Raw genomic sequence first — 26,229 nt, forward strand, 5'->3', positions numbered from 1 at the left:
AAGGAAGAGCACAAAATGGGGGAGAGCATAGGATACTCAGAGGAAGCTATTTGTGGGAGAAGGTACGGAGGGCGGAGTGGTTTGGGTTTTCTTTTCTTCCTTTCTTTCCTTGTGTATAGAGATGTATATTTAGGTAGATAAAGCATATAGAATACAGAAAACAGTAGCAGAAGAAACAAACCTCTTCAGGGAGAAGGTGATGGGAAGCAGTGGAGGAATTTGTTTGTACCTCTGGGTACCAATGGTACTTCCTGAGTTGAAGTAGGATGTTGGGGAAGAAGACTTCATCTGCTACATCACTTTCATCTCTGGGGAAGGATGTTAGTGAAACTGCCTAGATACAGCACAGATGTGGTCAGAGGCTAAACTTACTGCCCAAGCAAATACAAAATTGTTGTATTATAAGACTAGTACCAAATCTCTTTAAAGAGGAGCACAATATGTCCTAACATACAAACACAGCATGACTTTTCTTTTTGCCTCCTCCCTGCCAGAGATTCTCATCCAAATATTGACCAATTCTGACCTTGCTTAACTTACGAGCTTTGACAAGATTACAGCTCATGAAAGTATGGTTGCGGGGCTAATATTTGTAAAGTGAGTTTATGGAATAAGACCATATAAATTCATTTTTATGACTGAGCACATATAAAAAAGTTATAGGTCTCGGTGTTCACTCTACTTTGGAACCCAGTGGTTTCTAATGAATCACTTTTATTATGTAGGCAGTTTCTTAGTTGGAAGGGAGGACCGGTGACCGAGAAGCCATGGGGATAAATTCAGACTCGGTGTAAGCATATGAAGCATTGTTGAAGTCAAGGGAGTCATGACCAGTTACAGCAAAGCTGAATTGGACTCCTGAGTTTTGCTGAAGTGGCTTTCACATGAGAATACATAGGCCAAAGGTGAGCCATCTATCTCAAAGTCCTTGAACTTCAGATTAGTTCAGATAGAAGGTAACCTGTGCTGCAGTCATCCACAGATTTTATCTTCATAATACAAATACTTTGTGGAAGTTGTTTAGAAAACCCAAAAGTACTTCTGCATATATGTCCATATACTAAACCCAAAAACATTGCTAGAATTCTACCTTCCATAGTAGAATACAGAAGATAAAGTGATACAGAGAAGATGTAGGGATTAACTTCTATAAACCTTTGACTGTGTGTGTATATGAATTAAGTATTTGCCCTACTGATTGAGGACTGTATTTAATTATTATGTTCTTAAAAAAAAATACAGTATTTCTGAGGGGGTTGAGTTCATGAAAAAAAATTATTGCAATCTCCTTGTGGTTGAAGGGGACTTTGTTTATTCATTTTAGGGATTAATGAGGAAGGGTCCAGGTCATCACATACATAGTGCATTAGTGGATTACTTTTTCATTTCTTACAGGGAATTTTTTTTCTGATGTCTAAAAATGTAATTAGAAGAAATGAATATATTACTAATTTCCCATGTAGAAAACAGGAGTTTCTTTTGGCTTCTCTCTAAAAATTGTTAGTAGATGGAAGCCAGTTGTGACTAGAAAGTGATCACAAATGTTCTCTTCTTCCACTGTAAATTAATGTTAAGCTTCTTTCTGGTGATGGTACATTGGCAAGAATAATACTGTACTCCTTTGGAAGTAAACTACAGAGGGATGACTATAAATTAAGATTAACCATTGGTAAAATGTGCTGGGTACTTCAGTGAAAAAAGTACATACAGAGCTCCTGGTAGCAAAATGTGCTCCGACCAGTATCACGCACGTTACACTGCCACAGGGAGAATGATTCTGAAGGAATTGGACTAACTGAAGTAGCTCTACTGATGTATTGCTACAGTTGCAAAGGATTTATCTGTTGTTCATTACAATTTCATGAAATCAAGGGTTTGCTCGAAAGAGTTATTTCATAAACAACTTCTTACTTAGCTCTGCTGTTTATGGTTTTGATTCTACATGTAAAGCATACTAGAGACAGAATGTTTCTAACTCCTTTCCTATCAACATTTTAACCAAGCAGCTGATCAATGTCTTCTGCCTTGGTATTAAATGGATTTTGAAAAATTCTTCAAATCATATCAGTCTCATATGCCGATTTAATTCTTTGAATTTACCCTCAGCTGGGAATTCTGCAGGCAACTGTGATTCTGTTGCGTTAAACACTTACTTGAAGTGTTTCATCCATCATAATTTCTAGTCCTTTTCTGATGCAATGTAGTTTGTGCTTTGTCTTTCTTGAAAACTGAATGGCTGTTAAATTATCCATTCATCTTCTTTCAGGTTTGCTGTACAATTTGAGTTCCCTCTATTGGCTGTCTTTTCTACCTTATCTGCCAACTTTTCAATCTACTTCCTCAGATCTTTATATACATTTCCATACATGACTGCCATGTCCTTCACAACACATTGGGCATATAATTCTAAGTAAAACAGCAACAGAAATCATAATATTATGAATGATTCAATTTTTCTCGCTGATTAGGGTGGAAGCCTTTAGTGAAGCTTAGGTTCACTGAAGTCAATGGGAAATGTTTGTTTTTCTTCTTCTCCCAAATACCTTTGTCGATGAACTGCCCTTTCAGCTGAGGCTGTTTTGGCATAAGATGACTCAGAAGTAAGCTGAGATACTCTGTCTGAAGGAAAAAAATACTCCTTTCCGCTGCCTCTTTAAACACTTTGGACAAACTTGCAAATTCTTAAAATTGTTGATTGTAACAACAATGTTGCATCAATAATCTCACCGAGTTATGAAAATCATAGCAAAACTAATATTCTAATTTTCAAAGGCAAAATTAAACACTTCCTGTTCTCAGGAAGCAGAAAAAGAGTATCTGGATCCTTGCACCTTTTGTAAAAAATATGTTCATGATAGTCACAGACAAAAAAAAAATCTTTGCTCTGAAACCACCAAAACTACGCTTTTCCATATTATACTGTGAAATAGTGACGGATTTTGATGGAAATTGCAAATAAAAGCATTCTTTCTTCTTTTCCTGATTTTTATTTCTTGTACAGTGCTTCATAACTTTATCTATTAGTAAGAAAATAGCAGACAAAATCTGAGCTTTTGGGCAATAATTTGGCAATGCTTATTCCATTGCCAGAAGTTTCAATACAGGGATAATATCTGAGTTTTCTGCAAGTTCCAGAGAATTCATTCTGGGTGGCCTCATTTATAGTCATCATTAGTAGACAAGAAACAAAGCAAAAAAAGTGCTGAACCTGCTTAAGTTCCTACTTCAAGGCTACAGAGAGATCCTTCTACTGTGCCAAAAGATCTCTTTTCTCTGGGCCCAAACCCTTATTCCTAACATAATCCTTAGCTACCAGCTTACCCCCACCACTGGCATTTGGCCTGAATAAGTTTCTTATGAAGCAAATTTCTTACAAACACGGCAGATTATGTTGGACCTGCTCTTCCTTGGATAATATTACCCACTGGATTTCAACGGGCAGGGAGATTAATTTGATCTGCCAACATCTGTTTGATCTGCCTCAGTCCCTGGTATCACAAACTGCATCCCAGGCCAATGTGCCTTACTACTTACTCCTTGTCAGCCAGGTGCTCGCAGGAAGCATAAATGCTTTATCTCCCACTCTCTGTCTCCAAATCAAATGTCAGAAATAAACCCTGCCAAAAGTGTGCATCTTTATGGCATTCTTTAGAATCTATTGAAAGTTATCTTCCTCCTCCTTCAACATGCTACAAAGGAGAAGCTGGCTTCAATGAGAATTACACAGTGCTAGTCAAATTGCTTCCACTGAACAAACAGATCTTTCCAAATAGCTTAGTCCTGATTTTTTTTTCTTTTTTTGGTGTTTTTTTTGTTGTTGCTGTTGTTGTTGTTGTTATTTTTTCCTTTTTTTTTTAAACACTTGACAACTTATGAACATGTTTCATGGACTGTCTATATAGGTGCATGGTGAACAGCTAGTGAGTTCTCTGCCCTCTGACTAGTTGCTAACTTAAAATATAAGAGTAGCGCCCTGAGTTTTGGATCAACATCCCAGGTATGGGTGAATGGTGGAAAACCATTTCCAAAATGTTCATACAGATAAAGTCTTATTGGTTAAAAAAATCTTAGAAGTTTTCTTAATTGCATAGACAGAACAGAAACAACTGAAGGATGAAGTCATTGTGTTGGCTGCATCCAGTGACTCTTGCCTGGCCAAGGACTAAGCCATGCCATACAGTCCATTCTGGACAGGCAGGGCTTCTCAGAGGAGGAGTGGTGCAAACCCTGAATTTCTTATACAGTATTTAATAATGCAAAATTGTAATTGAAGGACAGAGGGAAAGGGATAGAAGTGGTAACTGAAGAAGGGCTGCATCAGGATATAGCAGTGTAAGCACGATTCTTGAAGAACACCTTTTTAATGTTCTCCGCAAAGGAGAGGTTAACCTCCTGTCTAATAATTTCAAGTAGAGTATATAACTTTGGAAAAAAAAAATCACAGTGAGTGTATGTACTTCTAATTCAAGTGTCAAAGTCAACTCTTGAACCAGAGAAGTTAAAACATAGAAAGCCGTGACTATTAAAGCTTTCTGTGTATTTTTTCTGTGCTTTGTAGAGGCTCTACCATTTATGACACTCTGTGCATTTAATCTGAGTTTACAAACAGAATAGATGCTTTTTCAGCTACGTTATCATAGACATTATGATAACGTAGGCCAGACATTATCTTAATGTTATGATAACAAGGCCAGACATTATCTTCTGTAGGAAGGCAGGCATATCAGAGCTCTTGGAGTTGCAGGCAGAGTGATTACATTTCTTTCTAAGTCTTTCAAACAGTGTGATAAAAAAGGAGTCTGTCCCTCCACATTCCATTCCAAACATTTAAAATACTTGCTAGGCTGAATGTTTCTACTCTTCCCAGGTTCCCCCTAGAATCCTGGATGGAGTAATGCAAATTAAATTCTGTAGATTCTATTATATGCTTGAAGTTCTCAATACCCAAGAAAATCTTGAATAGCTCTAAAAATAGCAATAAAATGGAGCAGTTCAAGGGAGCACCAAGGTAGAGGTGAGCAGGGCAATCTCAGGCACGCATAAGTTGTAAAAGCCATGAGCTGCTTTATCTTCCACAAAGACATCTCCCTTAAATTTAAATAGCTGCTGTCATTGTCACTGACTACCTGACTATGTATTTATCTGCCCAGAAGCAGAGTGCATGGCCTTTGGCCCTGCTATTCATAGCGTTACTGTCTCTGCCTAACAATGCCCTGAACAGAGCTGGGTTTCTGTTAGCATCTTTTGTTTGATGTGAATCGCTGAAGCTTTGATGTTGTTTGTGAGAAATATAATGATTTAAAAGAATAAGATCTTCACTCTCCCACTCTGTGTGCTCCCCACAGAGAAATCTAATCTGAGTTGGGAAAAAAATCTGTGACTGATCTTGTCTTAGGTAGATGCAAATGAGAGTCCAGAAGAGAAATCTGTTAGTGGTGAAACTCAGCATCTCTTTACTGGAGGGTCAGAGGGGTGATTTGTCCTAATGATCAAAATTCTGTTACTTTCTCTGTATGAACACAGCTATCAGCAAAGCCATAGTGTTTTATTTTCAGTGAGATGCTTCAAATTTTCTGCTTTAGTTGCATGTACTTTCTCTTTATAGGATATTCTAACAAAACAAGAGATTATTTTATGCTGAAGCTACATTAGTAGGCTTGAAATACTCTACAGTTTCAAAAAAGTGCATTTTTTCCTTAGAAATTATTATTCTAATAAACTTGTTTCTCGTCTCTACTGATAAATGCTTTTCTTACTGTGTTTTGAATGAAGAGCAAATGTAATGCAGTAAAGTGTAACTAAAGCCCCTAAAATCAGAAATTCAGTGTAAATTGTTGTTCTGCTACTCAAGGCAAAAGTTCCACTGTTACATAAAAATACTCTGATCTGGGATCACTACAGTAACAAAAAAAAAGATTATAATCTCCTAAGTGTAATAAAATGCAATGGACTAAAAATTGGGATGCTTTTATTTTCCCAGACCTTTGATCCACAGTGTGAAGGAAATCGATTTGATTACTAAGATATGAAATTGGAGGTGACTTGATTCCTACACCGAGGAGAGAGCAAGAGAGCAGAGCCGTGGCTTATGCTGTGCTAGGAGCAAGCACAAAGATTTTTGATTTAGACACTTGGATATAGGAAAACTGTGCATAATTACAGATTTTTTTTTATAATATATATAGCTATATCCACCTTAAGTCTTTACAGTAGCTGATGGTGTAATACATTTTCTGTATCACTGACCTCCTTTCTTCTGGGTGGGATGGGCATTCCAAGGGGCAGTCAGACAGGACTGCTAATGGAAGTTGCATAGATCTTGCTGATTTGCTGGTCATTGTAACCCTTCTCACAAAAGGGGCCAAACTCAGGGACAGTCCTAGCCAGGTAAGCAGAGGAATGTGATCCATGCTCCTCGATAAAGGAGACTTCATTACCCTTTACTTGGGAGAACTGCTGCCCTTCCAAATGAGTTGTCTTGAGCTACCTGAAGGAAATGCAGAAAGCAGAGCAGATAGAACCAAATCTCCACAAAGGAGGTTTCAGAGCTGAGGTAAATGATAAGTCTAGAAAGGCCGTAACTAAAATGTACTGCAAAGTTTAGATATTGTTTTAAGTATGAACCAGTCCTTACAGGCACTCTGGTGTAGCCTAGTTCATTAGCTTGGACTGCAGAGAGGATGCAGTTTATTCTGGTACTGTGAGAGTCACTGGGATGGTATCAGACCACTCCTGGAAGTTTAGGCTGTGAAGTACCTTTAGTATTGCATATTTCAGACATCCTCAGCTGCCAGGAATAGCCTGCTCTTGGGAGTTACTTTGAGCAAAGAACTTCATGGAGATCTGCTGATCTCATTTTAATGGGAGTTGCCAATATTCAATGGTTGCTGGGATCTCTGCTGTGTGTGTGTAAAATAACACAGAGCACAGCATTAGGTCCTACTCTAGCAACTGCATTGGTAGGGACTGGTGCATTCCCCACAGCATTCTCTTTGGGGATCTGGATGCTATAGAATCCTATGTGGATTCAGGATTTTTAATCACTAGCATGTTAAAAAAATAAATAAAAAAGCCTTGATTTTGTTCTCTATGGTTTAATGTAATTTTGGTATGAAAATAAGCATCAAATGTTTGTGGGTTTTTTTCAAACATGGTTTTTCTAAGTACTGTAGTAGCAAGCTATAGTACGGCTAATATTTTACTGATTTATCAGTTGCCACTGCATCTCTTTATATTGCATTTGTAGTGATATAACCTGTTCTCTCCCCACATGCACTTTCTACAGTGTATTACAATGGCAAGAATTTCAAAGAATGTAAAAATGTGCCAACCCAAAATCTAGGATATGGCCAGAGTTGTAGTGTTCAGCCAGCCCTAAACAATGGATTTACAATGCCTGAATACTCTGCTGATGGGATATGTGTATTGAAGTTTGATTAAGCTGGATATGAAAATAAAAACTTGGCTCCACACTGAAGAGAGAATCTCCTGCAGTGTGATACTATGGCATGAAGTTTTCTGTTTACCCCTAAGGCTGGTGCTGCTATGACTTCCAGGTTTGATGGTGTCTCTTTTTGAAGTTGTTGAGCAGCAGGCTAATGGCTGCACAGCATGATGCAAACACAGTGGAAAGCAGGGAAATCAGATGTGAATATATTCCCCAGAGATCTCCTGCTAAGATGGAGCTAACTAACCAGAGCTTTAGTGCTCGGATGTAGTTTTCTCATGCAGAGGACGGTGTGATTATCAGCTCTTCCTGCATTACTGTACATTTTTGGATTACAGATGCTATTAGAAATAATGAATTCTGGTATAATATACATTCTAGTGCAATATGAGCTATTTTATTGAAAGGAATATTACTTTTAAAGAGTGTCTGTCCAAGATCAGTATCCATCATCCCTCCCCTCTATTGTCCAAAATGTTTTTGGTCTTTTAAACAATATAGGTGTATATTCTTCTTCCCTGCTTGCTTTGCCTTAATTGTTTGAAAAGGGTAGCTGTAGTTTATTTCATCAGGACAAAGACTGACCTTAGAAAGGGACAGGATCTCATGGCAAAGCAGCAGCCTGGCTTGCTGCTTACACAAGTGACTGCTCTCCATGTCACAACAGGAACTACCATTGCTGCTGGGTACTCATTTAATTTCCATGGTGGCAGCTTCATACGCCAAAAGGTATGGAAGGGAGAGAGCACATTGTCCTTCTCATGGGCTTTCTTGTGTCCTTATTGTATGATATTGGTTTTATATCTGGTCTATAAAATGAAAGGAACTGCCAATCCATTTCTATTTGTGTGTAGGGAAGCTATGTTCAGGCACAAACGGATAATTTTAATGTTAACATGGGAGCTGTTATTGCTGTGTATCATCACTGACCCGTTCACTGCTTTGAGGTCTTAGGCAGTTTAGGGTGCAGTGGGGAGAGGGAGAACTTGTTGCAGTTCTCCAAATATGCTGAATGAGAACATTATCCTGTTTTCTCAGATATCAGTGGCCAGTCAGTCTTTGCTGGCATAAGGCAGTCTGTGTGGTTTCAGCCAAATCCTGAAGCTGTTTAATCCAAAAAGGCAGAAGCATGGTTCTGATAGGAAGAAATTCTTTGTGAAATGGTGGTCAAGCATTGGAACAGGCTGCCCAGGGAAGTGGTGGAATCACTGCACCTGGAAATGTTCAAAAAACCTGTAGATGTGCTACCTAGGGATATGGTTTAGTGTGGACCTGGCAGTGCCAGATTAATGGCTGGACTCGATGATCTTAGAGGTCTGTTCCAGCCTTAATGGTTCTGTGGTTATCTCTAGCCCTAAGGAACGAGTGCTTGGGTATTTACACACTGTGTGCCAAGCACCCAGGCAGTCTGTGCAGAAGCACCATTAAAAGAGTAAACTGAGTTAAACAGCACAGGTTAAACAATAAATTGTTTCATCACTGACCCCTAAAGGCTTGGCCTATAGTGCCCCTTAGCAGTTTGGGAAACCTTTAGGGTCAGAAGAAAGTGCAAAGGCTCAGGCTTGAGTTTCCTTTTGCATCACACAGATTTGGACATGTTTGATAGCACCTACTGAGACAGTCCCTCTAGCACTCCATACCTTACCATGATGAGAATCAGTTTGTCTCAAACATAATAAAGTAAACAATTGCTGTATCAGCTTTTATAATTTAGAGAGGCATTTACAGACAGATTCAGGGAATCTGAAAATTTCTTCATGGCATTCAGACTTTTGGTAAAGTAAGACGAGTTCAAATAGCCTTCAAGGCTGCTCAAAAAGCATGGGCTTTTTCCCTAGAGAGACAAGAACAATCTCCTCTGGACTCTATAGGAGCAGTAAGTAAAAATTACCTCATACAATGGCATGCAGATGCTATCAATCCACTCGAGCTGCAACCTGGGTAGTTCATGCTTCCTGTTCCGATCAAAAATGGCCTGAATTGAGAAGGAAACAAAACTGTCATGCTTTGATTACACTGGAGTATCTTACAGACACATCATCCAGCACTTTGCAGCTATGGCCAAATTCTCACAACCAGAACACTTTGTAAACCATAATTAATCTTTGCAGTTGTCTTCCTACTGCTTTGCCTGCCATGAAAAATAAACCGCTTATTTTCAATTCTGTTTTGAAACTTTTTGTGTTTATAATTCTGCAATGAAAAATAAATGCTCCACAGTTGGAGTTGAGGTGGTAAGTAACCTCCTGTAGGAATGTAAAGCAGATACCTTTGAGTAGAATTTTCTCTTATCTCACATAGGGTTTTGCCGCTCAGCAAAACAGTGATGGCTCTGGCCTGGCTCTCTTCCTGCCAGTTAAATTCTTTAGAATATTTACTGTTACCCTTCTCCTGTTGCCTCCAGATAATGGTTGCTCAACATTTTGAGTTATTCAACCTGGATAAGGCTTTCTCTTCTAAGTGTTCAGTGAAAATCTTTATGAAACTTTCCTAGTTCTTGTTTGACACTTTATTCCACTCAATTCCATTTTATCCCTTCAATCACAGTAGTATATTTACATGTATACTTATAGAAATGCATTTTGAATAACACAGATATACAGCTGCAACATAAAGTAAATCTGACAATTTTGTTTTCCATAGGTAGCTGTGAGTTTTAGTTATATTCTGTGTATTAAACCCAACACCTGCTGCTTAGAATATTCACTGATAGGATAACCTTAGGAATAGATACAGAAAATGTATAAAAGGGCTCAAGGACTATGAAAGGGCAAAAATGACTGTGTTGACTGGCGAGCTATTTTATATGTGGTTATAAATACATATCCTTATTGGACAGAGCTTTTATTAATTCTGAGGTTTCTCTTTATGTATAAAATACAGTTCATTTTTCTGAATGAGCTCAATGATATTTTCTTACTCTATTCAAATCAATAACTATTTCAGAAATAATAAAAAACTTACTGAAGGGGTGAGTTTGAGTTCAGATCTTTCTCTGTCTCCTTGTTCAAAGAACTCACTGGTGACCAGCTCAGCTGCCTAAAATAAAAATCATGATAAAAGATTAGAGTTCTTATACAATTTTTAGGATAATGAGTTTTTGCTCAGCCCACGACTTCAGCCTGTACTTAACTGGAAAGAAGTGAATGACCTCACTTACAGGACTGACATCAGGCATGTGTTCATTAGTTTTTTTGGACTGGGCATACAGGAGGTATAAACAGCCTTCATCAGGCACAGGGACTTATCCCTTTTTGATAGGGAATTGACTTGGGGAATTACACTGCACTGCCAAGGTAGCACTCAATGTTATAAGCAATTTACTCAAAAACTGAGACCAAACCAGAAAATGATAGCTTCTTGTTGGCATCCACTATTACATTTGTAAAAATACTTTGTAAAACATGCGTGACCTCTCTGGGCATTTACAGGCTGTTGCCCTATAATAACAACTTTGCTTATCAATGAAACTTAATTAACCAATACCCTCTGTTGTTTTAATCTAATATGGATTCATAAAGGGGTTTTTTCCCCCACTAGGCTTTACTTTTTTTCCCCATGACTGTCATTAATACAGGATCTGGATATTTAAGTATAAGATTGTGATGATAATCTTGATTTAAAATCAAGAAGTGGTAGGTTGGAAGTTAGAATGCAACTTTCTGACTTTTGTGAATGAAGATGTTCTATTTACTGCAGAGTTCTGTTCTTAGAAGAAGATAAGATTTAAAAATAAATTTAGTTTTGGAAACCAGAGGAATTTTAGGAAGTCAAGCAGTAAGCAGTTCTGATATAGTACTGTCCTCCTGTCACATGTGAGGCTTTGAACATAAGCCCACACGACATTTTGAGATGCAAAAAAACTGGAAGCCAATCTACTAAAGAGGCATTCACATACTAAAGCTCCTGTCATGCCAGTGCATTGTTTTTAAGCTAGGAAATTATTTCATAGTGCCAAGGCACAAGAGGGTAAACTAAGCAGATGACCTGTGCTTCATAAAATCTCAAAATTTCTTGCTTTAGCAACTGCATGGTAGATAACGTTCACAAATGCTAAGTTCATTGTAGTTGAAATAGAGAGTATCAAAATAATTTGGAAGTAGGTGATGTTATAAAGTACTCTTAAATCTTAATAAAATTCTGAATCAGTATTCCAGATAAAGGAATAATTTCAGAACTTATCAGCAATTACGGGTTTGCTAAGTATATTGTATAAAAATAATCAAGGCATAGTATCATCCCTGTCCCTCAGTGCTATTCTCATCCTGTTCTCCTTATGTCCCATTTTCTCTTCCTTTATCTGTTTCAGTTTTCTCTTCATGAATTTTTCCATCTTACATGTGGCCTTTATTCCCTTTTTTCAAATATGTTTGGTTTTTTCCTTGTGGCACAGTTAAGGTTCAGCTATTTCCCGTTTTGTCTCTGTGGACTTACTAGCATTTCTGCTCAATCAGGTAATGTTTCAAGAAATCCCAGATGGGATTTTTCAATATAAAATAAACCTGTATAACTAAGCTGCAGGGGACTTTTCACCTGTAGACTTCAAGAGTGATAAGTATTAAAAAAACCCAGTTTGCCAGAGACTCCAGCACTAATTCAGCAGCATAGCACAAAGATTCACAACTAGGAAAGCAGACCCTACCTGACATTTGGCTGTCAATGAAAATACAGAAGCTAACTGGGTTAAGGAGGAAAAATGAGGAGGGCTTGCACACACTGCAGCAGTGGCAGGTGGCATTGAAAAATGTTGTTTCTCAATTTCCCACTGCAGGATAGAAGCAGCTTTCCTGATTTGCATGTGAGGTGACTATGTTCTGGCCAAGTAGAGCAACAGCCTTAGAACAACTGTTATCACAGTCTGCTGATAAAGTAAAAAAAGACTCACCTGGCAAAACTGAAAGCTGAGGTGAATCCATCCTCCAATAAATGTTTTTTTATTCAGCTGATGTGCATGTAACTTCCATAGAGCCTTTTCAGCTTCTAATAATTCCTTGTCTAAGGAATCTAGCTGCTCCTGCATCACCAGTTATCTGGCCTAGTTTTCTCTTTTTCACCCCATCTTTGTAACTATTACTTGCTGTTACAGCAAACTTCCTCCAGGTATGTACCTAAACCCAGCTGCACTGGTATATTTTCAATTTCCTTTTTGATGCTGTCAATTCCTCCAAAACTTGACACAGTCTATCTTCTACTGGCTTCCAGTCACTGAAGGATAGAGAATGACTAACATGGACACTGGGAATATTAAGGATGGTTTCTGGGTAGAGGAAGATATCTAGAAGAAGAAAAATCGTAGGGCAATGGACAAGAGTTTTGGAACAGGTTGCTTTCTCATATTCTACCTGTTTGCTGATGCTGGATCCATTTCTATGTATATTTCTAAAAAGCCTACTCAGCAGCAGAATCCTGAATTTTTATTTGCTGGTTTCTAGGTACAGGATGTTAAAGAAAGCCTTATAGTACACTTGGAGTTTTGCAACATTCTTAAGAAAATTAGCACATTTCTTTTATCATATCTACTGAAGATTTTATGCTAATGAAAATTTACAGATAATCTGTTGTTAGGGAAGACTGCCACTGCCAAGGAAAACTTTGGGATGAAAAAAGTAAATGCAGCTATATGTGGCTAAATGCCTTTTTTGTTTAATCCATCCATTTTTGGATATGGATTTAAAATTTTCGTAAGAAGAGAGGTTGTAAAGCCAGATGTACACACCAGCATGCGTACAGGGAACGATTATGCAATAAACCATTTTTTGCAGAAACCCCCTGCTATTTTTTTTATAGCATTAATACCGCTGTAAATTGATTCCAGTTTCGGTCCCTTGTAAGCCAGGGCCCTGGGAATATTGTCCTGCCAGTCCCGCCTCCTCCCAGCCCTACTATTAATCATGACTTGCCTGTCTTGAAATCTCCCACGGTTTGGTCACAGCTCCAAGGTCACAGGCTGTCATTAGCATTGATCTGAAAACCAGAAATGAACAATACAAGCTGAATCAACCTTTGTTGAATTTCTAAACAACTCTGCTCTGGATGCATAAATAAATAATATGTATATAAAATGTCAGCCCTGGCACCTTCTTTTCCTCCAGAAAAGAATGACATGTTTGAAATCTTAGCCATCAGCGTGGCTTTTACATTACAATTGTGCCTCAGAAACCTAATGTGTTGCAGGTCATAAGATGATGAATTTTGGTATTGTGCATTGTGCGCTAGAGAAGAAATGATATTGCAAGGGAGTAACTGCTAATTTTGCAATACTTCTAACACTACTTACATTAATACCTATAATATATTAGAAAGCATGTGCTTCACATGATATAAGTAAGGGTATTATTACATAATAACACCTGCAACTGGATTAATTTATATGCCTATTTGTAAGTGACTGCTGTTGCAAGAGAGCCTATAATCACAGGAGGTATCCCAGACACTGTTTAAGCAGTTTCTACTGCTCATCTACAATAAAAATTGAAGATTTACTGTGAGCTATATGGTTCCACTGTAGTTTAATATCTAGCTACAACCATGTTTTATATGCATTAGGAGAAGGAAACCGTTCAGCTGTAGAAAGCGTTTATGTACAGTACATGATGCAGATAAAAGTCTAAGAAAGTTTAAATGAAGAACAAGGGCACTGAAAATGAAGCATCAAATATATTGCCTGAATCTAAAATTAGGAATGGGTGAAATGGTATGGAAAATAGAAAATGGCCAATATTTTGTCAAAAGACCAAAAGATAACAGAATTTTAATGAAATTTCAGATAAAATGAGACATAACCAGGCATGCATATGCAAATACACACATTTTATTCTCTACAAAGTGTGATCTACTCAAACCACCCACAATGTCCAAGGTTTTCAATAGGATGCATGCTCTGGGCATTCCTGAGGGCTGGAAGAATACTCTGTATATGAAAATTCCCAGGTACAGATGGGAAGAGCAGACAAGTGCATGGCCAGCAAAAAAAGACAGATGAGAGGAAGAGGGATGAGGGAAACAGACAGGAAAGATCTATTTGTAGAGAGGCAGAATATTGATACTTTCTGGAAAAAGAGCAGAAGGGTTGAACAGGAGCTGGTGAGGCTGGGACAAAGGAAGAAAACAGGACTAAATGTGTAGGAGAAATGGAGAAGGTGAAGTCATGTTGATTAATTCCAGCTGTTTGCTAATGTTTAAAAATCATACCATGTATTTCAGATCATGAATTGTATTTTTAAAACAAGATACTTTCTCTTGTTATTCTATGCCTCCAGTCCTCAATACATTAAATTCCTTTAACAAATATGGCTACACTTCAAAATAACCAGAAAGCAAGAAAAAACTGTGCTTACCGAAATACTTCTCGGTGGTTTTTTATATTCCAATCATAACCACCTTTACTGACAAGCTCAAAAAATTCAGTCCTTCTCCTGCAAAAAAACAGATTGTCAGAGAAGGAAATAAGACACTTGCAGGGCAGCACTGCAGCAGAAACACAGCTCTCTGTGTGATACGGAATCACTGCACCTCATGTATTATTGTTAAGGCCGTTACACTGACAGTCCATTTAAGCGAAACATACTAATTTCCGAACACGTTCTATAAATGTCTGTTATCAATGTCAGAGTTGCCTAGTAAAAGCAATATTGGATTTATGGTCTCCACAAATAAGGAAATGAATGGCTCTGAAATGTTCAGTCTTCCACGGAAGCATGAAATGTTCACCTACAGCAGTGGACAGACAGACAATAGAAACACCCCAGAAATACACACACGTTTGTTTTCTTGTCCTTGCAAAATGGTTTTTACTTCTATATCCTGAAGGGTTTTTCAGGGCTGTGCAATTCCTGTTATTTCCAGCACACAGAAAGAAACAGAGACACACAGGAGCTGCTGCTGTCTTGAGTTCATAGCTCTTAGAGACTAGAAACTAGGTCTCCCTGCTTAGTCCCATGGTTTGTCTTCTCATGCCTTCTTCATGTCCTCAAACATGGACAAAACGTGGGATGAACAGAACATGTTAATGCTTGATTATTGCCTTTAAGAATCAAAATTCTGACTTGTCATAGTCTATAATCTTTTATGTCACTGAGACTCCAAGCAGCTCTTACTGCTTGCAATGTGACTACAGTATATAATAGATCCTGCCCAAGATAAAGCAGAAGCTGAAGTACAAAAACTTGGAGCAACTTGCCCCAGTGACACAACATATGAGCATCAAAGCTGGAAAGCAAATAAATACCTATGTTCTGAGTGACAGTGCAGTGCCTCCTCTTATATGAGACTGTGCTCTTTGTCAAGAGGAAATATAGTTAGGTTCCTCAACAGGAGAAAGTTTGCAGTCTTGTATTTTCTACATTTACTTCAAGTAGACTGAAATTTTGGACAGTGATTATTGACAGTGCAGCCTGATGGCAGCCAGTACCTATTTGCATACAAAGAGAATCACACTTCCAGAAACACTATGTTCCAGAACATTATGTGGGGCATGTTGCATTATTCTGGTCCCTGACTGTCATGGTTATATATATGACCAGTCACTCCTACTTAGGGCCTTTCTATAATGGATTTCATTCAGCAGCTAGATGAGGGCTATAAATGACTGCATGATGATATCTAATCCCTTATACTTTGGGAAATAAAAGATTTCATTTTGAAGTATTGGATATTCTGAGCAATTCATATGTTCCTGAACAAAAACCAGGCAAGAATGTTTAAAGCTGAAAGAACAAGAAACCTAAAATATTCAGATTTAAAATGTAGAGAACCATAAACAGTAACTGAAAATGTGAGTCTCAAAGCTTTATGTTAGGCTAAAACCTTTAAGTATTTTCTTTGAAATCCATTTAAATGGATACAGAAGTCATAGTCCAGCTCCACAGAGTTGAGTAGTCCTTTCAGTGCAGGAAGGACTGAACCAGAGGAAAGCAATCACGTATGATGAAACTATTTAGCATTTCCTACTGGTTTTATTCATATCCAAAATGATGAGGTTTTCTATTAATAAGCAAATATAATATGGCAGAATTTCAGAAACAAATGGAATTATAACAGTTTTCCAGGGTCTTTGAGTAACATTAACTCTGGCTGTATTTTGCCTCGAAGGGAGGTTGTTTCCCTATGTATAACAAATTCATTTGCTCTACAGCCCAGTGGCTCAAGACATCATTTGGATGAATTTCCATAAACTTAATTTTGGCTCCATGCTTTTACTTGTAGTATTATCTACAAGTGTCATTATCTAGAATTATAAACTAAAATCCCATCTGATCTTTCAGTGAGAGTCACTTTTCTGTTTGTATAAAACCAATGCCTTGAGAAGGTTGACAAGTCTTAACTCTGCAACAGTGGAGCTTGTGATCATTAGATTCAGTCATTTTAAGGGTACTGATATGAGAATTCCCCTCTCTACAAAAATACTGAAGATGTAGCAAACTGAAAGACCAAATTAGGTACTTGTGTAGAAACACCTGTTCACATAGGGTGGCTTTAAGAAATGTAAAGCACCGATGTTTCTGGAGAGTGATTTTCAGGCACTTTTGGAAATAAACTAGCATAGCTACCACCTTATTAATGAATCATAGTAACACAAGGGGAAAAAATAACTTGTCTGCAGACTTTTGAGTAAATTATTGCTAAAAGATTCATGCAGCATGAAAAATCAATTATGCAAGTAAAAAAAATTAATATTGAAATTCGGTTATGTTCCTTCTGGACATTGTTTCTCTGTACTAAAACTAGAAAAACAATATGACCACATATTTTTTCAGCTTAAGGCAGGTAGGGAAGAGAGCTCCATCATGTCTGGGTCTGAACAGGGTCTCTCCCAAGGCACTGCCATGAGCCCTCTCTGGCACCTCCAGGGTCTCCAGGATCTCAGCCAGGGGGAGCACATGGAGCTGTGCCAGAGCAGCTGTCCTCTCAGTCCCTGTCACTCACCTCCTCCTTGAGAGCACAAACATTTCTGCAGCATTTATTTATGACGAGACAAGAGGACCTATGGTCCTTGCATCTCACAGAATGGAAAAGACCTTCCAGGTCATCAAGTCCAACCATCAATCCAGCACCATCATAATCACCCCTAAACCATATCAGGACAACTCTTTAATACTTCCAAAGGTGATGACTCCACCATCTCGCTGGAAAACTTACTCCAATGTCTAACCACTCTTTCAGTGATTTTTTTCTCTAACATCTAAGCTAAACTTCCCCTGGTATGACTCTAATCCTTTCACTTGAAACATGGCAGAAAGACAGGATAGGATGCTAATGGACACCAAACAAAAATTCCTAAGGATGACTTATGGTCAAGACTGGGAAGGCAGTGCACTGAAACTGCACATCTGTCAGCACTTCTGCCCCTAAGTTAGCTGCAGGCTAATGCCAGATGTCAGAAGTGCAGTGTGATGGTCACACCATTACTCCTCTGACTACATGCATCCTCCCACACATCCTTAGTAGGGGTAATGATTAACAATACTTGAAATACAGGACCAACTTGAAATCTACTTTGAGATTTGATTTGCAAACAAGGAAAAGGAAGAAAGCTGGATGAGAGAGATCCTAGTGTACTTCTCCCCAGTTAAGCTTTTAAAAAGCCCTATTCTCATTGCATGATGTGAATTGGCATAATTTGTCTTCAAAGCAGCAAAGTGTCTGCTTTGTTACCTCTGTAACTGGCTCTGTAACTAAATACAATATTTCTTGGCATAAATGTTTAGAAATGCTGAAATGGTGGAATTCTCTAATGTCATTGATTTTCTATGTGCCTGAAAAAATGATCATAGAAGGGACAGAAAAATTATGGAACTGAGCTGTAACTGGTTCCTGGGATTGCTTCGAAGTATAAACGTAGTATTTCATTTACTTTTGGTTAATACAGATATATTACACATTAAAACAAAACTTACTTGAACATTTGAGATATTTCTATTAGTCTAAAAGATATTAAATATTAGACTAAACCTCTTCAACCATAGCTAAACACTAATTTCTAATATTATATATCCTTATTGGTATTTAATAGGTCATTAGAGTAAGTTCTCTGAATTTTCATTCATCAAATACCAGAAATGCCAATACTTACTCAAAATACAGAGTGAGGTCTGTTGCCAATATTGATTGCTTTAGAAGCTGCATAAGGTCACTGTAGTCCTTAGAGGACAAGTTAGCAAAGATGTTGTGACCCTATAATGAAAGAGATAAAAGAGGTAAAGAGCTAACAATCAATATAGGTTTTTAAAAAGTTTTCTAACTTGTTAGTCTACTGTTTCCCTTTAACACAAGCCTTTTCTGATTCATGGCGAAACTATGACAAAATAATAATGCTAATACTGCTGAGATTACATTGAGGCAGAAGAGCTGATGATTGTTATCAATCACCTGCTATGTTTTTCTAAACCCTGCAGAAATTACAGCCTGTCGAGTAAAGATTTACTCTCTGTTCTGACCCTGCACAGACTCAGTTTATGGGGAAAAACTATGGATACATTTCAATCTCTCATCATATTAAATGTTTTGGGGAGCTGCGTATTGGAGCTTTTGAGTAGTGATCCTAATAGATTTATCTGTGCTGCTGCTTGCATGCACACAAACTGCTGTTAGACCAGTCAAGGACACTAAATCAGTTTTTCATTCAAAGCAGCCCGTTTGCTCACTCTCCCCATTACTGTCTTGTGCTAAAGTGTATACAGCCATTGCCTATATGGACTAAAGTAACACAACTTCATATGCAATTTAAACATCCTTTGTGGGCCCAAGTGGCTGTTTTTTAAGGGATTGTGGATTAAGAAATTGAAAGATGCTCTATGGCCAAAATGAAAAGAAATTATTTGATGTTGCTATTTGAGAGGGGGAAGGTTCTTTTGTAACTGGATTTCTGAAAACAGGAGGGACAGAGATCCTGTAATTCCTCTGTGAAATTCTCAAGAAAATAAGATGAAAGAAACAAAATTAATGAAAAACTCTAAATGTAAGCTTAAGAAATTATCTTGGTGACAATAGTCACATATATTAGTATACATAAATGTATTACTGGTATTTTTTTTCCTAATCACCTATATACATATTGAAGTGCTTTCTAACCAGAGTCTTATTTTGGTGATATTTAGAACTGCAGTCTCCACATTCAGTATGCACTGCCATCTACTGCTTAGGAAGTTTAAAATGCCCTTAAAACTAAGAATTTTCCAGCAACAGGGTTACTATTATCATGATGGTATGAGGACATATATGAGATAAAGTCTGGGGAGGTGCAGTTCTGAGACAGATCTCCCTGGCAGTGTACACAGAGGTAAAACCATCACCCTGTACCCATTTGTCTGTGATTATGAGACATTCCAGATCTCTTCAGAAGTTACTGCAGATTAGGCTATGGTATCAAATTGTGCTGCATGAACAGCCGTTCTGGTTTTATATTTACTAAATGCATTTTTTAGCAACCAATTTCTGTAAATTAAGAAAATGCATCTGTTGTTTTGAAAGGACTTCATGTCCATTCTTCCACTTTTCTCAGTTATTAAATACATAGTGTAGTATATGCTGTATAGTGTTACATGCAAGATATTCTAGGCAAGAGCTATGTCTTCACAGGTATCTGCAAAGCAATTAATGTGCTTTGAACAGCATGATATTACTGATTTTAATTTTTAAAAATAGTGTATTAAATTATGAAAAAAATCATAAAAATACTGATTACAGAAAGGCTGCCAAAGAAATTAAATTGGTGCAGTAAAGGATACTCTGATAATCTGAATATGACACCTGTGGGGAAAGGTAAGCACCTGTTCCAGCCACCTCTAAACCACTGAGCAGGATATATGTAAGAAGAGTGAGAAAAGCTGACAATATGATTAGGATATAGTCTCCTTGCCCCTTGCTGATTGAGACAGATATAATCTCTGGGCTCTGTGATCAGCATTTGTAGTTGTTTAATTTTGTGCTAGTTGTGACCTTTGTGGTAACCAATAAATAATTCCTCAAGGAGAGGGCATTAAAAAGGTACTGTACATGGTATTTCCTTTCTCCAGCTGAAACTGCCCAACAGCTTACAGTGAGATTAATAGTAATGCTTTTGTACCTCACTTTGGAGAATCATGACAGCATGATTGAAATGGTGGTGCTCCAAGGTAGCAGAGGTGCCGTAGAGCTGAGCTAAGGCTGATCCACTCCTGAAACAGAACATGGGAAGTCAACAAATCCTGCTTGTCTGCTTACGAAGCAGGTTTCAGAGACAATTTAGTGACAAAAGCACGTAGCCACATTCTCCACCTCCACTTTAGCAACCTCACTTAAGACAGCTGATGAGATCAAAATACTAATTTAAATCCAGATATAAAGCATTTATGTTCCATTCTTTGCTAAATATTGCCAGCTGACTAAAGATTTTTCTGGGATTACAAGAAATTTTGTAATGCAGCTTTCAGAGTGCCTCAGCAACAGCACAGACACAGAACTGTGCAGTAAAGACACAAGGTAATGTGTCCTTGAGCTGGGATCAGCTGGGATCAGCTGTTCCCCTGTTTTATTTTTAATTCATAATAGACATAAACATAAGGGCTTCCAATGCCCTACTACAAACGCTTAAATTAAAACCCCAAAATACGACAACAAAAAACCCAACTGCAAATACTAAGGTAAACAAAAAACCACAAATGAGAATATAAAAGTAAAGCTTAGCATATCCCTAGAATGTATTTTCTCATTACATGTATTGTCTAAACCAAAATCAGATTCAAAATACACAGTGCGGGTTGGTTTTCTACATTTAAAGAACAAAAATATATGGAATAATATTATAAAATTGCAAATTGCTGGGAAGTGCAGAGAGTGGGACTGGATTGTCAGAATGGTCACTGTTCACCAAGTACCAAAGTAGTTCAGGCAAAGTACTTCACTTCTGGGACCCAGCCTAAAGTGACAAGATGGGCTTTCTTTCTAAAGAAATGAGAATAAGAGATTATGCTAGAGACAGAAGGAGTCTCCTAGGAACATATACCATAAAACTGCACCATATTGATGCTTAATTATCAGATGCAGCTATAAGAGAGAAAAGGATGTCCAGGAAACATCCTCCCTAGAGAATGTGATATTGACATATATAATAGAGCCATTTGAGACAACTGTGATATTGCCTCCATCATATACCTCTTGAACTTTCATCATACAGAACAACAGCATTAGACACTGAAGATAAAATAGGAAAATGTGATGCTTGAATTTATGTCAGGTTAGAGGAATGAATCATAGGTAGCATTATGAAAACTACAGCTTCTGTTTTCAGGGATGTTTTATACATGTGTGGTAATGTTTGTCTTTCATTAAATGTCTTCAGCAGTTTCTTTATGGAGTCATAAAATGGTAGCCTCCTCTCCATACTCCGTTGTCAAACAACAAGTATGAGTGATAGCAGTCTAATGCTGATCCCTGTGCATTTAACTCAGACAGCCCTCTGCACAAAAGATACTCTTGTGTAATGGTACAGCAGAGAAGTGGTTAATTTAATCAGAGCCTAAAATGGCCAGGATGTAAATCTTAGGTCTCGTTTTTGTAAATTGGGAACATAAACATCAATCAGCTGAGCTTCCTTCCCATTTGTCTCGTCTGTTTTGATTCTCTTCAAGACTCAGCTGCAAAAAGGCATCTAGCAGTGCTTGGTAACCTTTGCACCATGAGCTCTGTCTTTTGAGCACTGCAATTGATTTTCCCTGCTATGGTGATTGAAGATCCAGACAGTGTCATTGTTTCATTGAGATTGTATGGCAACACCAATACCTCAGGAAATGGCAGCTTAGTGAACATCAGAAACATCAGTTTGAGTGATGGTCACTGAGGCAACATGCCCCCAGAAATGCAGCAGCCCCTGCATACACTCGTTGCAGCAGAGTACTTCTGCAAAAGTAGGACAAAATAGCATAATAAAACATCACTCTGCCTTTCAAATACCTCTGGACAACCGTTTGACCACTCCCCCATCACACTGGAGGATTAGCAGTAAGGCAGAACATAAAAAGCTACAAATGCACACTGGGATCTGCAGGATAGGAATGCCTTGGGGCCTCGTATTCTTGTATTATGTAGTGGCACGGGGGAGTGAAGAAAACAACACGGGATTTGAAGGAATCTCTGTGTCTGGCAGCTTTATTTCACAGCTCTGCCAGGATGTTGCTGGGGACATTTTCTCTTGTCCCTCCTATTCTCAGGGAAGGCAGATTTTGGAATGAATTTGACCTTAGTCTAAGGAGTTCCCTTACCTACACAGAAGTACCACTCTTAAGCCTTCTACAAACCTACTTGTACTTCACTACTTCACTGTGCCTGATGGCAGCAGCCTGGTTTCTGTGAAAACATTATTTCAGTTTCACTTATTTTCTATTCTTCACAATAGCAGAACAAGGTTTTGCTTAATGCCATGCACCCCAGTCAGCAAGACCAACCCAGACAGACAATTTAAGTGCTTCCTGGGTTGAAAACCAGAATCAATAACAGATAAGCCTGAAAAGAACATCAAGTTTTGACACCACATTTCAATATGTGGTGTCAGTTCAACAGCCAGATACAAAGGACAAGCCAGCAATTACTTAAAGGAACAGAGAATGATAAAGATGGATAGTCCCTCACTGCACACAGGAATAAGAGCACTTGGCCTTGGCCTAGAAAGCTTGAAATTAATGCTTCATTCTTTATCCTGGTCACCTTTTGCTCTCCCATGGAAGAAAACCAAATTAAAATAGTAAGAATTAGAAAGCTTACTTGGCTTGGAAGGCATTGTTGGTTCCCCTGTGGTCAAGGTCGTGACACAAGCATCCCACAATCAAAGCTAAAATTTCAATTTCGGTTAGAATCTCCTGAAATCCTGCAGTCTGAGAGCAGCAAGAAAAAAAAAAAAAAAAAGCAGCTGTAACTATCAGTAGCAAAAGGGATAAGTAATGTTAGTCCATCCAGGAACAGTCAACTTTGTTTTGATACCATGAACATTTCAGTAAGGAGAAGATAAATGCTTTATTGTCATATTCTATTCTCTGCTGTATGTCAGATGGTTAGCAGAATAGATAATGTCCTTGGAGTGACCTGTTATTATCTCTTTGTTGCATTTCCAGCATGCTATTTCTCTGCTAGCCAGGAGGCACTAAAGGCAAAAAGAGCTGAAAACAAATACCAGTAACTGAAAACTGAGACAGGAACTGGATTTTTTTTATCAGAGAAATAAAAACGCCAAAACTAAACTGATAAAATTTTGAAATTATTATTTAGAGAAGTACTTAGATTTCTTCAATGCTCAGACGACCATCTTAGTCAATCCCTACTGTCAGAGATAGCTGACATGTTAAGTTGGAAGACCTTTAAAAGAACTCAGATAAAATATACTGTTATGAACTACTAGATTTTTTTTTTTTCAATCTGACACTTTGAAATGAAGTGGCACGATTTAAAGAGGAAACGTCTCAAATTTCTGCTGCAGATACCCACTTGAGTTTGGGACAGGCATTTGAAAACAGATGCAGTGAAATTCCCTACAGCTCAGCAGCTCAGACATGACTGTGTGAATGGGGGAGTTAATCCCAGAAACATTTTTTATCACCATGCTTCTTCTCTTGGATACTTGTCATAGCAGTCTTCCTGCCTGAATGGGCTCATGGCAGAGAAAAAACACTTACTGCTATTGCTAACCTCAAGCATCCTGAACAGATCCTGTCTGGAGGAGGTGCTAGAGCCCCTGTAGGCACCACTGGTGCTGTGCCTCTGACCCATGGCAGAAACAACCTGGTTTTTCAGAAGCAGAAGGGCATAATACCTGCAAAAATGACTGGCTGAGCTGGAAAATTGTAGCACTTTTCTTTTCACAGTGTCAGTCTCCAGTGATACTCTGCAATTAGCCACATGATCTAGCTAGCATGAAAGGAAATTATATACAAGAAATACAAAATACATTTGTATTGGAGGACCAAACCAAGGCTGAAGACCAACACCACGCAAGAATTCCCAAATATCATTGATTTTCAAAGGGGCATAATTTCACCCACTGGCAAGAAGAGAGTTTAAGTGATATAGGGGTACTTGTTACCCTTCCTTGGTAGGAACTTAAAATCAGAAACAGCAATTGCTGCAATACTCTGTGAAAGCTCTGCTATTCACCCTGAAGACCACAAATTGTACTTACAGAAATGCACATTCAAATCTAAGTGTCTTCTGTTTAGACAGTCTGAAATGTGGCCACAGTTTATCTTTAGGCAGTACAGGGAGCCAAGCTCCCCCAAGTTATCAGGAATGCACTTCAGTGGGAACTGAGGAAGTGCAAGACTTGCTACAAAAGCTTTATAATTCCTTAAAGTTTACACAGCAGAAAAGATGATCAAGAATGAAGGAAAAAAAGGTTAATTAATTTTGTGTAGAATCCACACTGTACAGAATAACTTGGATATTAGGAAAGAGGTTCACCTGATTTCTAGTGGCATTGCTTTTGTTAACATCTACCCAAGTAGAATAAAAATCCTCTATAAATAGTGTTTTATCTTTTTAAACATAGCTCTTGTATAACAAATAATAAAAAAATCTATTTATAAAAAGGGATTAAAAATAGTTTGTAACTGACAACAGACCGTGTGTCAAGTTTCAGTCTAGAGAAAATATTCACGGCTAAGGTAAAATAACTTAAAAGGGAAGTTTTATAATATGAAATTGATGTTGTAATAAATATTCTTTAGTGTAATCCAAGCTTTGATTAAATTCAAGGATTCAACTTGTATTGCAAATGCAGGGAAACCAATTAAGGAATTTATTAACAGTAGCAGTATCTCAAAAATAAATGCCACATTTTATTTAATGCAAAGTCTTGTTGCTGAATATATGAAAGAAATATAGCTTATGTCACATAGTAAAAAAGATTTCATTTAAAACAATACTACAGTAAGGGGATATTGTCTTTGAACATAATGTAAGTAAACAGAGGATTACATTTCCACATTTCTAAATTTACAAGAGAAAAAAAAATACATGGCTATAGATGATGGTGCAGTAAATTTTATTTTCACCAGAAAAGGAATGACCCATAACTCATGAGTGGCAGAGTCTCTAGTGAGTTATGGAGGTCATTCTTTCATGTGAGGAAATGAATTGCATTCATTATACCTTGCCCCACATCTATATGTTTTGTTATTAGCACACCAGATGGGATTTTAATTTGGTATTGCTTACTTGTTCATTTTTGCCCTTTGAAATAAGTATCAATGTGAACTGTGTCGGCAAAGGCACTGATAATGAAGCCTGGGCTTGATCCTGCACTTTACTCTCAGGTACAACCTTAACTTGCAGGAGCAGCCTTGCTGCAGTGCTTGTCTTCAGAATTCTTGGGCATCTGAAAGACAGAACTATGGCTTGCAGAACTGGGCTTATGATTGTTCAGGAGAGAGAAAATACATACTTAGATATACAGAACATGCTTTAGATATGCAAAATACCAGGGGTGAAGCAATGATTTACTCTTTTTTGAATTTCTGTTGTTTGGCATGTTCAACACAGCAGAATTTTCCTTGTGCATTCAGTGGGAGTATGGTGGGACCCTTAGAGGCTACTGCATTACAGATTAGACATCACTATGCTATGGTAAATCCTACCTGAAAATGCCCTAAAATAGCATTACTGGTGTAATGTGGGGCAGTCTACATTGCTGATTATCACGGAGAAACCAGAAATAAGGTGCAATAACTGCACAAAGCAGTGTCTTCTTGATTGGCAGAGAAGGGTTCTGATAAGCCTTTCAGAGGGTTTGTCGAAGAATTTTCCTCTTTTTACCAGTGAAA

At 37.9% G+C, this 26,229-nt stretch overlaps 1 protein-coding gene and 1 long non-coding RNA gene across 3 annotated transcripts in view; one reads left to right on the forward strand and one right to left on the reverse strand.

The window, feature by feature from the left end:
- The window catches only part of LOC115495979 (uncharacterized), a 114,187-nt gene that overhangs the window by 13,241 nt on the left and 74,717 nt on the right, over positions 1-26,229 (forward strand). The window lies entirely within an intron of this gene.
- PDE11A (phosphodiesterase 11A) overlaps positions 1-26,229 on the reverse strand; it is a 111,294-nt gene that overhangs the window by 8,914 nt on the left and 76,151 nt on the right. For both annotated transcript variants that reach the window (XM_072932296.1, XM_072932297.1), the window contains 7 exons: positions 23,183-23,292; positions 20,511-20,601; positions 18,519-18,619; positions 14,785-14,862; positions 13,344-13,411; positions 10,412-10,482; positions 9,339-9,422 (listed from right to left, as the gene is read on the reverse strand). In XM_072932296.1, the coding sequence (XP_072788397.1) occupies positions 9,339-9,422; positions 10,412-10,482; positions 13,344-13,411; positions 14,785-14,862; positions 18,519-18,619; positions 20,511-20,601; positions 23,183-23,292 (603 nt within the window). The remainder of the gene's footprint in view (positions 1-9,338; positions 9,423-10,411; positions 10,483-13,343; positions 13,412-14,784; positions 14,863-18,518; positions 18,620-20,510; positions 20,602-23,182; positions 23,293-26,229) is intronic.

This window comes from Taeniopygia guttata, chromosome 7, assembly GCF_048771995.1.
Source record: "Taeniopygia guttata chromosome 7, bTaeGut7.mat, whole genome shotgun sequence".
NCBI classification, from domain to species: Eukaryota; Metazoa; Chordata; class Aves; order Passeriformes; family Estrildidae; genus Taeniopygia; species Taeniopygia guttata.